We start from the raw sequence: 14,672 nt of genomic DNA on the forward strand, positions 1-14,672 counted from the left end.
TATTGTTTCCTATACAAGTGATCAAGAAAAAAGTAGAGAAAAAAGAAAACCCATAGCACTAAATTTGCTCTAGTAAAAATATGCTTCACTGTGCCTGTGCGGAATTAGATTTGTCAAAATGGTGTTCAATTCCAGGGAGCGGTAGCAAAGAAGCAAAGTGTCAGCCGGAGAAGAGAACATAGTCTTATTTTTATTCCCTTAATTGTAATTTAAATAATCGGTCTCCATAATTTGTTTCTAGAAAGCTTTCTCTTTATCAGCTATTATGTTGGTAAGGGAATAATTTTTCACCTTTGAAAAATGGAATGACAGATCTCAGCCTTAAGTGTGATATATTCTGAGCCAGTAACTACATAAAGAAAGCAGTATAAGAGTAAGACACGTCAAACTTTTAAAGTCTGCAGTTGTGAACATTAAAATAAGTGTCAGGTAAATACAGAAAAATATATAATCACCAGTCCTCAGCTTTTTAACAATCCCTTTGTTTCTCTTCTTCTAGAAGATTCTGTGAGCACTATGTTGCTCTGATCAAAAGTAACCTCACTTCTCAAATATCATAACTGCCATGTGCATTATCATGGTTTCAGTAGATTTGCACTCAATTCCTTTCAGTGCCAGAAATTTATCAACCCATAAGTTATTAAATCCTAAGCTCTTATGGAGACATCTGGGCAAAATTTGTACAAGAAATTTATCATTTTAAAATTATCTCATAATTGTGGTGTAACACTCTTCTAAAGTAACCCTTTGGAAAAATTTTACATGATACCCAAAGGCACTAGTTTACATAAGGGGTAAATGGCTGAAAAAAAAAATAAAACAAAGCCATTGTGTAGCTAAAGAGCATGCCAAAAAAAAAAAAAAAAAAGGATATTAAAAGGATAACTGCTAAGCTTTAAAGTTATTCTAAAAATGGCACTTTTCACGTTGGTATAAAATGAAAGTGCTTTAAGATGAAATTTTTATGCATTTTTTAAAGCTGATCTTTAACCCCCTGAAAATAGGGGGTTATAATGAGAACACTGATAGACTCTAAATCATAGCGGCAATAATAGTGGATGTTGCTAAAATGCTTTGTGTGTGTCTTCATTTTTTTTTTTTTTTTAGTATTTTAATGTTGATAGACTTGCTTTATCTATATGTGTATCATTAGTGAGATTTGCTCTTCAATTCTTTACTAGAAAGTTACAGCTCATTTAAAATAGCTGGTAGATACAGAAAGCATAAATATACAGTAAGTTTAAACACTGATTGTACTAAATGCAACAATACAAAGAAGCAAACAGAACACAAATGGTAACACAATAAAACTGTATTACATTTGTGCTTCAAATATTACAATACATTATATACAATAGTCGAAGAAAATAAACATCTCATGCCAAGTGACACAAAAACGAATAGCAAGCAAAAAAATCCAGCAATATGTACATTACTTTTTTCTTTAATAATAAACATTCAACTCTGAACTGGGGCAATTTCACTACATACAGACGCAGTCCGCCTTTTATTCCATATAACCATCCTGCTTTCCTATATCTACGCTATTCAGTAGGTTCCTGTGTCAATTCTTATATACACGTGGAGCAAAAAAGATAAAAGAATGTAGTGCTTTGTATTCTTAATGGGGTGATGTTGATAGATCAGCGAACCTGGGGGGCATAACCTTCTTTCATTAAACCTTCCTCGTAGTCCGTCTGGCAAAGGATCATGTTATTCTTTAGGAAAAATTTGTCTCCGACGCAAAATCTGAAAATATTTTAAAAAATAAAATGCATTAAGATCATTTCACTCAGATCCATAGATTTGAAGATTTCATTTCCTCATAGTATTTTCACACAGTAGTTCCCCGAGTTTGAAAGCTTGGTTTAGAAAATTGCCTTTACTGTCAAAACTAAAGCATGTTGGTCATTTAATGAAACACTGCATAAAATTTGAAATCCTACATTTATATATAAAAGGCATAGGAAAAATAAGGAAAATGCCTTGGGCAGCAGAGATGATTTTTATTGCCACTTTGGAAAGAAAAAAAATAATTGATCTATATTTACAGTCATTAAAAGAAAAAAAGAATGATAATAATATTTCACTGGAGTGATTATGGAAGATTTCATCATTGGCCATGTATTCACTTTATTAAAAAAGGTAAAAGGCATTAAAATGTATCACACAATTAGACAGTAGCCCGTTTTAAAGTTTTCCATTTAAGGCTTCCTTCCACTCTGTTATTAAAATGTGATTAAATGCTAGTAATTTGGAAGTGATTGTTCTGAAGTAAAAGTTGTTTTAGCATCGGACTCTGATGCCGGGCCATATTCTTTTGTTTGTGGCAAGTTCACCAGCTATGAAATATTAAATGTCACTTCTCAGAGCACTTCCAATTAAACCAAAGGGAGTAACCTGAATGAACTTCTTAATATTGATGTGATAAATAAACTAGTTTCCAGTAGCTAATTACGTATTTTATTCTATAAAGCATTGTTTAATGTGCAAGATTGTAATGTTTTTAATAAGTGCTCTTTTTGTATAATTTCCCAGTGGTGACACTTTGGATACAATTAAGGTCAGAAATAAATGCTTGTGCTGTTTCCAGTACATTAACAATAAAGTAACTCTGGGGAGATCTGTATATATTTTTAATTGTAACAATTTAACCTTCAAACAGCAGTGTCTAGTGGAGTTGACCCAGTAAAACTACTTGTAATTATACAAGTTGACCTTGCTGACCTTTGATAGTGGTCTCTCTTTATCAGATAGTCAATTTCGAATGATGTTCAAGCAGAAATCTTAGTGGATAGATTAAATTGTGTAGTGAAAGCAACCCTTTAATGTTTTGTGAAGTTGAAGGTTTAAATGAGGAGCAGTTGGACTGATTTACATTTGCAAAGATTGGAATGCTAGACAGTGAACCTATTTATTTTCCAACTGGGTAGCTTTGGAAATTTATCCTTATTCTAGCTAAGTAGATAGAGGGGAAAATAGTGTAATAAAAAAAGTAGATTGAAAAGAATTAGCTTTCCTCTTAAAGGAAGATTGGTCTGTTTATTTGTGGAATTTACTTTTTTTTCCCCAGGATTACTGCCTGCTGATGATGTTGATTGAAAGTACAGACTAAGCGCTGATCTTGAAATCCTGGAGTTTGTGGTCAAGGCTATTGGATACAATGAACATCTGAGTTTGAACCTTAAGTATATATCTTCTTTTTATCAGTTGCAAACTATAAACTTTAAATATTGTGCTTAAAAAGTAGGGTTTGAATAAATGACTTTTGTAGGTTATCCTAATCATTAAAATATGTTGAATAAAAGGAAATATTTCTTCTGTTGGACAGAATTAGCCAAATTAGATACTTATCTTTTGTGCGAAATAACATAAAATAGCATGTAGGATATATCTGATTACTGCTCAAAACTTTCAATATATATTACTGTTGAAAGTAATTTGAACTAATAAGCTAATAATAAAATAGCACATAAAAATAAATAAAGTCACCAAATACTCTAGTGTTCTAGCGGATACTAAACTCTTTTTTTCTCTAAATCCAACTTAATTGGAAATAGTCTTTCAACTCCATATTGTCTACAATTCTGCTTTAACTTTCTAACCAGTCCCCAAATTGTATTCAATATCAAAAAACATGTTTTTTAAAAGTAAGTTCTATGTCCAATTTGGGGCTTGACCTCACAACCCAGAGATCAAGAGTCACATGCTCTACTGACTGAGTCAGCCAAGCTCCCCAAATAAAAACTTATTGTCGTCTAAAGTTATGTCAGTCTTACCTTCAGAAGCCTTGAAGTTTAATAATTTTTGTTTATAGAGTAATAAATTCAGGGTAGTTCAATTCAATTCAATTCAAAAGCATTGAACCAAGAGCCTGGGGATCTAGGCCTAAGCCCTGATGCTATCACCTACCCAATGCCTATTTTCTTGGAGTCAATTCTGTGTAGGTAAGATAAAACAGCTACATCACTAGGTTTTAGGGATGTTAAAATAAGAAATATATGAGAGGCAAAGTGGCATATTGCAATGAACAGGGTTCAAATCAACCTTCCACTTATGATATCGAAGATGAACCTTCATTTTTATCTTTTCTTAAAAAATATTTTTAATGTTTATTTTTGAGAGAGACAGAGCATGAGTAGGGGAGGGGCAGAGAGAGAGAGAGGGAGGGAGACACAGAATCTGAAGCAGGCTCCAAGAACCAAGCTATCAGCACAGAGCCTGACGTAGGGCTTGAACCCACAGACCTTGAGATCATGACCTGAGCTGAAGTGGACACTCAACTGACAGAGCCACCCAGACGCCCCTTTCTTATCTTTTAATATAAGTGTATCTTTTATAACTTTGTGTTAAAGAGTACAAATGAAGTATATAAAGCTTCACCTCGATGTTTGGAGTATAGATAACTAATATAGCCACCACCTATAAAGTATTTACCATGTGCTAATGCTAAGAATGTATGATTACATTTACTTGTTACATTCAACTGAGAAAGCAAATATGGTTATTGCCCTTTTCAGATGAAAAACCCAAGGCTTTCTCCCAGAATGTAAAATCCCGCTCAAGGCTCCACAGCTATAATATACGATAGAGGAAGGAAAGGGGCTCTGATATCTTTGGGTTCAAGACATGGAGGCAGTAAAGCATTAGCCTACGAAGTTAATAGTTTTTTTTTTTTTTTGTATGTTAATATTCCTTTGTATACCTTTCAAAAAAAGTCTGCCTACCACTCAATGAGATATTGGTCATGTAAATGGGATTTATCTAAGATATTCCTACCTGAAGTATTTTGTTACTGATGTTGTCAACTGGACAAAGTACATCTTATGTGCATTTCAATTTATACTTAAAGGTCAAGACAAAACAGAACATGGGTTAGAAATGTCATATTTCCCCATATAACTTAAAAGAGTTTGAAAGCTCTGGTTAACACAGATTATAACTGCTTTGCAATTAGGAATGGTATACTCCTTTAAAATGTTCCACATATAAACATGAAGAAATTGCAGACACAGCAATGCAGATGCTAGATGCTTAACAAAATAATCTATAACTGTGATTTTGTAAGAAAAGCTAATTTCCAATGTTATGAGCTCTTTATGAGATTTAGCACTGGCAGAAAAAATATTATAGAAGCAGTGATGGCCAGAGGATACTATAAGTATATTAATAGGTCAGGCTAAAATTCCTGAAAATAAACTTATAATCTTCCTTGTAATCTAATCCTAATTGCTTATGGTATAATCAGCTCAATTAATTTTGTCTTCATTAAAAAAAAAAAGTATGTGAAGGAATAAAAAGATGCCCAATCAGATTACTGAGCCATTTAATCTTGATGTTTTGGAGTTAATAATAATAGATTTAATTTCCAGATATTTTGGAGTGACTCTAATTGAACTCATATGGTCTTAGAGATTTGAGAAGAACAGAAAATAAATACAACTAATAAACCACCTTATAGAATATAGGGCTTAGAGCAGTTTTAAGCAGGTTATCAAAAGCCACTGCAAAGAAGCCTCCATTTGTAATTCTTTTAATATCCTTCCTAAGAATGAAAATGTTAACTTAGTCATCTTATTTTAACCCGGAGGTTAGTGGCTGTCAATTATAATTAGTTCCCATCTCCACGATACTTTAAAAAGAGTGGGGGGGGGGGGGCATATTTCAAACGTCTCTATTTTCTTTTATTTTTTTTTAATTTTTTAAAAATGTTTTATTTATTTCTAGGAGAGAGAGAGAGAGAGAGATAGCGTGAGCAGGGGAGGGTCAGAGAGAGAGGGAGTCACAGACTCTGAAGCAGGCTCCAGGCTCTGAGCCGGCAGTCAGCACAGAGCCCGATGCGGGGCTCGAACCCATGAACCGCGAAATCATGACCTAACGAAAGTCGGACGCTTAACCGACTAAGCCACCCGAGCGCCCCTCAAATGTCTCCCAGGTGCCCCTCAAATGTCTCTATTTTCTATTTAGCATCCTGTTACTAAAGATGGAGATTAAAAAAAAATTTTTTTTGTAATGTTTTATTTCTGAGACAGAGAGAGAGACAGTGTGAGCAGGGGAGGGTCAGAGAGAGAGGGAGACACAGAATCTGAAACAGGCTCCAGGCTCTGAGCTGTCAGCACAGAGCCCGACGCGGGGTTCGAGCCCAGGGATCGTGAGATCGTGACCTGAGCCGAAGTCGGACGTTTAACCGACTGAGCCACCCAGGCGCCCCATAAAAACGGAGATTTTGATACTGCACTTCGCTTTCAGTAAGAGGTGCTGATTATATACCGATCGTCTCACAGCTAGACACTGTGAACACATTTAGTGTTTTTTCCCAGTGACTCTCCAGTTATTACATACTTCATTCCTAATCATCTTTTCTACACCAACTTACACTACTCACATCCCAAATCCTGCTATAAATTATACAAAGCTTACATTACTTTACCTTCACTCTATCTATCCCCATTTATATCCTGTTAGTCAGAAAATAAAATACCAGCTCTTGGAACCGTCCAGGACCTGCATCTGGAGACGAAAACAAGACTGGCTGGGATCAGATTTTGAGTCTACTATTTTCTGTGTTTTCTTGGGCAAGATACTTAAATTTTCCATACTTCAGTTACCTCACCTGTAAAGTGAGGCTAGTAATAGTACCTAATTATATTGAGTAGTAAATGAGCACGGGTGAAACAAAACAGGGTCTGGTGTATGATCAGCACTATATAAGAATTCCGCTATCTCAGCGGGTTAAGTGTCCAACTCTGCTCAGGTCACGATCTCACGGTTCATGGGTTCAAGCCCCACACTGGGCCCGGAGCTGACAGCACCAAGCCTGTTTGGGATTCTGTCTCCCTTACTCTCTACCTCTCCGCTGCTTGATCTCAATTTTTCTCTCAAAAGTAAATAAAAAAAAAAAACCTCTGATATCATTATTATTTGCTAATGATAATCTTTTCACCTTTGCTTACGCTGTTCTCTAGCCAGGACTATTTCTCCCTTTTTACCATCTTTTTAAATTCTAAAAATTCTTTGGTTTCCCTTCCCTCCATCAATATTCCCTGGCCATGTCAACTCATTCTGATCTCTCCCAGAGCACTTATTTATTGGTGTATCATTTACTCTGGCATTTCAAATTTTCTTATGAATGCGTAACAAGTTTTCCAAACGGGACTGAAGTGCTGAGGTAAGTGGCCATGAGTTATATTTCTCCTGAACCCTTTGAAATACCACCATAAATTGTACTACCACTTGAGGTGGGTGGTCAGTAAATACTGGTTCAGACAGATTTATTCCAGAACTGAATAGCTTTAAATAACAAAGGTATTTTAGACAGAGCATTTAAATTCAGACTCGTTTTGACTTTCATTCATTGACTTCCCCCGTTTAGTTTCATCTCCTCCTGATCTGTGCGTCATTTCCTACTTCTCCACATCTCTACCATACTCCCTCGGTAACTTGTAACTACATCGAGCTACTTTTCATTTCCTGCACACATTAAATGCTTTCACACTTCCATGCCTTACATGATGCTCCATCTGTCTGGGAAACCCTTTTCTCACTGCGCCTTGGCTTCCTCATCTTCCCCAACCCCCAACAGACATGATTCCTACGTTCCAGGCAGTCTTCGGGAGCTCTTTTTTAAAACCCAGCACATCAACCCTTGGATGCTTCCCTAAGACTTCAAGAAGGACAGACCTCTCTTCCCTCAGTATAGATCTGTTTAACATCGATTACACTCTTCTGTGAGTCTTTGATGTCCTGTCTCTCCCATAGCTCTGAATATCTCTAAGAGAGAAACTAGATTTTCTTTACCTCTCTTTCCAGAGCCTAGCATGGTGCTTTTATGTTTTAGTGTTACACAACTCTGTGTATTTGAGGCCATTTCATTACAAACATGTTTTTCTTTCCCTTTTCTTATAAAACCATCGCTTAGTTTTACAGATTTTTCTGAGGAGGAAAGGCTTAGAGAAATTAACCTCTAAGAAATTAACCTTAAGAAATTAACCTATTACACCAAATTTTCCAGTTCTGGATGAGAGTCACGTTACCATATAAGATGCTCAAAATAACAGTCCTCTGCTTCCCTTAAAATAGAAAAAAAAAAATTATATTTTTAATTCGGGATTCACATCTTTAGCCAGAGCCCTCTAAAAAGGGCAGAGATAGTGTGGTCAAGAAACAACCAATCCTGAAAAGTTATTTTTCCTACTATTTTGAAAACATTCAGCAATGCTTTAGATCTTAATGATATTTTGATTTAAAAGTTAAGCTGAAATGACTGCTAAATAAAATTCATAAGCATTTCTAATACCACAATTTCAGATGTCAATAAAGTTTGCTTAAGGGAAAGTGCCTATAAATTACCTCTTTGCTTTGTGTCTCACTTGAAAAGGTGCAATGCTATAGTAATGATTTGGCTCGTGAAAGTATAGGCTTGTGTGGCATATGGCTTTATTGGAGAGGATTCCCCCGGCAAATGTCAAAGTAAAAAGAAAATCTCCTATATTGAAAACCTTCTGTATTCAGAGTAACAACATTTGCCTGCTTTGCTTGACTGATGAAGATTAGCTGACTTCTTGCATTAAAGAAGTTTGTCTTGCAGGGGCTGAAGTGACAAGACAATAACTAAGTGCTAATTGTGCATAACCAGCACTAAAGATATGCAGTCCCATTATGGCATGTAATAAATGAAGCGAACACAGAAATATATTAGGTACTTTAATAATGATACTAGAATAGTATTTTGCAGCAATAAGAATGTGAACAGTTTTAGAGTCAAAATTTAGGAGTGTTTGTCTTACTTGACTGGGTCCTACTGAGGAGATAGACTTAATTGTGAATGCAACTTTTTATTTCAGTGGTGAAATAAAATTGATATACGATTTGTAAATAGCACTAACAACCTACAATTACTTTGCATCATAATAGAATTTAGGCTGGGTTTAGCACTTGAATGATGTTTTAATTTTCTGTGTAGAACATGGATAAAATAGAGTAGCCTGCCCTAATAGAAAAATGTACAAAGGGCATAACAGGCAGTTCCCTAAAAGAAGAACTATCCAAGGGCCACTAGTAATCATAAATACTAACTAAAAATTATACTGGGACACCATCTCTCATCATTCAAGGTGACAAGGATTTCCTTTTCAATAATAATTCCCAACGTTAGAGTGAATGTAAGGGAATACATAGCTTTTACATTTCTGGTATGAGAATACTTGGTGTAACTCTTCTGGAGAGCATTTTAACAATTTATCACATAAGCCTTTAAACACTTACATATTTTGTCCAAATAAGTATGCGCCTGTGAATTTATCCTAACACAGACTTCAATATTGTCTGATTATAAAATCCATATTATGTTGATAAGAGTGATGATAAAAAAATGGGAAGAAATAGCTTACACCTCTGATGACAGAAGACTGATTTAATATATGAAGCTCTATTCATAAAACCAAACACAAGAAAGCTTAAAATATCTTGAAAGAATTTCTAGGGGCAAGTAAACGAGCATACTATATTAAATAAAAGAGCCCAATTATCAAAATTAGGATTCTTAAGCATCTCAAAATGTGGATATATTATAAATATATGCTGGATATCATTTGTCATTTATGCATAAGAAAACATATGGCTAGTGACATCAACATATTAAAATACCTTCTTTTAGAATAGTGAGATATCAGACAATATGATTCTTTAATCTCTTTCTGTTTCCCAAAATTTCTACTATGAATATATAACTTTTTATAAGCAGAACAACAGTAAATGTTATTATTGCATAAAGATAACTGAATTGTTACTGGATGTGTTAGTGGATCAACGGCACAAGTAAACAGAAGTATTCTAAATATACTTCTAATACACCTTTAAATATATACACACACAGGTATACATGCATATAGATGTATCTGTATGAATGTATGGATATCTGTGCTCACGTATCTACATCCTTTACATGCATATTTGCCAATTTTTTTCTGGCTAAATGTCACCATAGACTGAATTAACCTGCTTTGGTTCCAAAAACTTGTTGGGAAGACTCAAGGTGTTGTAAGGCGACTTCTTGAATTATTTCCTGGAGAAATTACATATTGCAAAGTATACTGGGCACCACTCTGAACATCTACATCTAGCAGGAGACATCACTGAGATATATCTCTTGAGTAAAAACCAAGTTAATGCAATCTTATTTGGTAAAAGTAAATTATAAATATCAAGATAAAAGAGCTACTTTTTTAGAACCATTTGTGTTCCTGCTACTTAATATAAATTATTTCATTGAATTTTCAAAACCTGTGGGGCACCTGGGTGGCTTAGTCGGTTAAGCATCTGACTTCGGCTCAGGTCATGATCTGCATCTGACTTCGGCTCAGGTCATGATCTCACTGTTCGTGGGTTCGAGCCCCACGTCGGGCTCTGTGCTGACAGCTAGCTCAGAGCCCGGAGCCTGTTTCAGATTCTGTGTCTCCTCTCCCTCTCTGACCCTCCCCTGCTCGCACTGTCTCTCTCTGACTCTCAAAAAGAAATAAAAAACATTTTAAAAATTCTTTAAAAAAAACCCTGCAAGATAGGTAAGAGTGCCTCTATTTTCAGGGTGTGGAAACCAATCTTAGAGATTAAGTAACATACTCAAGATGACAAAGCTGATACAGGATGGGGACAGAATGTGAATCCTGTTCACACTGTAAACCTGCTATATACAGGGCCTCATAGGAAGATGCTGCATTGAATAGTAAAGCAGGGCAAATTGCTGTAACCGAGAACTTGATGCAACTAGCATGTCCTGATTATTATGCTATGTCCAGGTGGTTTCACACTCACATTGAATTTATTTTCATTAAAATCTATCAAGTGTACTAGTTTTTAAAATGTGTTTTAATGATATGTACAGTTGCATATTCTAATATGCTCTGCATTTCTCATATAAAACAGGTATCAGTAGTATAGCGTTCCCACTGGAAATAAAAGTTATAGCTTTCAATGAGGACAAATAGGATAAAGCAATAATACCTGGAGATGAGACAGTTCTCTGAGGCTGACTAATCTAGCTCCCTTATGTCGTAAACGAGAAAACCGAGTCCGAGAGAGCTCAAATGGTTGACATACGCGCATACGTCTTCTTAGGGGCAAAGTCCAGACTAGCATTTGGGTTTCAAGATTCCTTGTGCAACACTCTTCCCATGTTCCTATGCTGCCTGTCCAATGCTGATAAGTGTCTAATTATTAGCTATGTTTGGCCTCATTCCCAAGAGATATAAAGCAACTTAAAAAGGATATCTAAAACAAGATTAGAATTCAAGATAAGAATGGAGAGATAGGGCAACTATAAATATGAAAACTAAGATGAAGACACACTACTTCCTGCAAATTCCTGTATATTTGCCTCTGTGCACATGCGTTTGCTCACAGTACAAAAAAACTAAAGACTTTAAGCTTACTTTTACAAAGAAAGAAACATTTAACATACGTTTAAAATTTTTAAATAAAATTTAAGGATATTTTATACTGATTTTTTAAAAAGACAGAAACACATGAAAGAATGAATGATAAGAAAACTAAAGTTTATAGCCATATCTTCATTTCGTATCGCATCCTGTTATATGATGCTTTTCCTTCAGGTAGTTTTCGGACCTTTCCCCCCAGTGGTTTGTTTCTGGTACTAGGTGAATGTTTTTAGAAAACAAAAATGCCGAGATTAACTGCTTTAAGTAAAATATACAGTTCCCATCTATTAAATAAATAACTAGCAAAGAGAGGCTTACCGTGTTTTCAGACACCAGGATGAAATCTGCTTACCTCTGATTACAAAGCTGACATGCAAAGCAGTCCAGGTGGTAAACATTGTCCTTGGCACGCATCACCATCTCAAAGGCAGGGATGAGCTTACTACAGGCAGCACAGTTTCCCGTTACACCGAAGAGCCTGGAACAATAAACAGGTTTTTTGTTGGTTTTTTTTTTTTTTTTTCCAAACTCTCACAGGGAGATCCGAGATGATGACTGAGAAGGTGCTAATATACCCTGTAAAGCTATCAATACATAATGCCTTCTGATGTACACAAGTGGGTGTTATCCTAGGCAGATACATAAATATTCTTCTCCGATACATACTCAGTTTGACCTTTCTTGATGAAAATCACATCTTGTTTGAGAAGAAAAGGAAAAGACAAATACATTAGGAAGCTTACATAATGGCACAAAACAAGTCGGTGGAGGTGTATTCAGAGCAAAAATCTTCTACTTGTGAGAATAGGCAGCAAACAGAAAAACAACATTAACTTTGATCTTCATGCCACATATTACACATTTTAGATGGAAAAGAAACCCATTTGAATGACTCATCATATTCTGACATCTAGCCACTAGAAGGCTTGCCATCATTATTAAAGGAACATTTATGAACAAGCCATTTAAATAGTCAAAAAACATTAGAGGTGCATGTACCTTATGGCCCTATACCATAGTTATAGCTATGATTATGTTATTCAAGTAGCACATTAAAGTAAATGAGGCTGTAAACTACATATAACTAAACCAGGAGCTGAAACATAATATATTGAGAGAACCACTGGAATTGTCTGTGAAAAACGAATTTGAAAAAATCCCATTTACCATAGATCCCTGAAAATAGTTACTGTAATGACCTAAAAAACAGTATAAAATAAAGTACTTCTATAGTTTCATAATGGGAGGAAATAAAATGTTTAATCCATTTGCATCGGCAATATTTAAACCAAGTTTCTTTAAAGTTGTTAATGGTGGCGAAGAGTTTTTATAAATAATATTCTGTGCCTAACACTTAATGCACTTTTTAACTAGGAAGCAAACTAGATGAAAAACACCACATCTGCCAGTTTTCTTTTTTCTCCAGCATCAGGCTGACAGGAGAAAAATATAATGGCTCTCATGGGAAAGACCAAATTAAAAGCAGTTCTAAACTAATGAATTCAAAGGTGCTATGGAGAAAACTCATTTTATTTATAAAACTGTACTTTAAAAAACCGAGTCTTTCATTTTATTGAATTTAAGGATTAGGCGAAAGTGTGCTGAAGTTTCTCTTCTTGTACTTTCTAAATACTCCAGACAGGTCCTTGCGTAGGGCACGCATATTCATTTGCAGGTTTAGAACAGTCATTGGAAAGAGCTGTGAGAACGGTTTTAAGGGTCTGGCAGAATGTGTCACAAATGCTCATGCTCAGGTTTTTGTTAGATTATCTCTAGAAGAACAGAAGCGCCTTGAGGGTACAAACTGTAAGCGCTTTTCAGCTTGCCAGTACATTCTGCGCCCTTGATAAAAAGCAAGTAAGCCCTACTTCTATTCAAGAAAACGAAATTCAAAATTGCCAGGCGTTGTTTTCCTGAAAGACTTTCAAAAGCATTTTAAGATGCTGACTTTAAGGAGCATAACTCTAACAACCTCTGTGTTCTCAGTTTACAACCCCTGTTTTAGGGAATAATTTTTCTCCAAGAAGAACGTCATTGGAAATGTAATATCTCACATCTCCTCCTGGCATCATTAAAAATGAAACGTCACACACCAAGATTTCATCCTGTTCTTTTGTGAGCAGAATTTTTTTCGTTCGTCCTAACATTTCTCATTCACTTTTTCAGTGTACTTCACGTGCTCTGTTCGGAAGTCACCTCACTCACATGTACCATTTGTTTCTTCTGTCCTTTCATTATTATCTTCGAGGAATACGGAAACCTTAAAAAGTTCTTTATTCCGTGAATATAGACGCACTTGTGGATATAGAACGTGGTCGGTAGGAGAGAAAGCAGTTTTCAAGAACTCCTCAGTTTGCTTATAACTAATAAACATACACACACAATGCCATTTTGAAATTCTGGACATAGTTTCCCCCAATTTCAATTGCTCTCGCTAGCTGAGCATTTATCAGCTACCTGATTAGAATTTGTTTCCACACAAACCATTGATCATCAGCCTATTACTAGGCAAATGACAGTTAATTACCCACTACATTAACCACTGGGACCTGAGACCTGCTTCTGCTGCCATCAGTCAACATGATAAATGTGGCAAGTTCAGTAATGCATGGCCAGCCCTGAGCTGCCTGCTATACTGTGAACAACCCTCAATCTCACTTCCAGGCCCAGGAAAATCTATGGCAATCTGCATAATTACAAGCTCTGGGTTAATAACAGACAAATGATTTGTTGCATCTAAACAAAGTCCTTGGAATGGTCCCGGTCTCTGGTGGCTGGCCGTACAGCGCGCTGCCGCTGGTGCGCTTTCCACTACAATGTGCACAAAACAGGTCTCTGACGTTACCGCCTGCCAATTTGTTGCCCTCCAATTTATGGATTCTGCATATGTGATTTTTAATCATTAAAGGACTCTTGAAGCAATATTATCTTAATTATTCTCTGCTGTAACCAGGGAATTAGGCTTCAGATAAAATTTTCTTCTTCCACGCACTTGCCCTGCCTCGCTGGAAGCTCCATCAGTTTCCATCTACACCTGGACTCTGAAATCCTAATGATGAATTATTGCCCCTTTTCCTAAGAGGGCGAACCTTACAAGGGAACATTTTACTGAACTGTCAGCTCACAGACTGAGTGCGGAGATGCGGAAATCTGATCTAATTTACTGCAAAACGATGCATTTGTTAGACTTTTTCCTCAGTTTTGTCCGAGGATCAAGAGATCATTCTACAGCCCCACTTC

General features: G+C 35.9%; 1 protein-coding gene across 4 annotated transcripts in view; it reads right to left on the bottom strand.

Annotated features, from left to right (window-relative positions):
* Positions 1 to 1,428: 1,428 nt before the first annotated feature.
* LMO3 (LIM domain only 3) overlaps positions 1,429 to 14,672 on the bottom strand; it is a 148,923-nt gene continuing 135,679 nt past the window's right edge. For all 4 annotated transcript variants that reach the window (XM_039244654.1, XM_039244650.1, XM_039244653.1 and 1 more), the window contains 2 exons: positions 11,785 to 11,910; positions 1,429 to 1,749 (listed from right to left, as the gene is read on the bottom strand). In XM_039244654.1, the coding sequence (XP_039100585.1) occupies positions 1,644 to 1,749; positions 11,785 to 11,910 (232 nt within the window). In that variant the 3' untranslated portion in view covers positions 1,429 to 1,643. The remainder of the gene's footprint in view (positions 1,750 to 11,784; positions 11,911 to 14,672) is intronic.

Source organism: Hyaena hyaena, unplaced genomic scaffold (assembly GCF_003009895.1).
Source record: "Hyaena hyaena isolate Hyena2069 unplaced genomic scaffold, ASM300989v1 scaffold_247, whole genome shotgun sequence".
Classification (NCBI taxonomy): domain Eukaryota; kingdom Metazoa; phylum Chordata; class Mammalia; order Carnivora; family Hyaenidae; genus Hyaena; species Hyaena hyaena.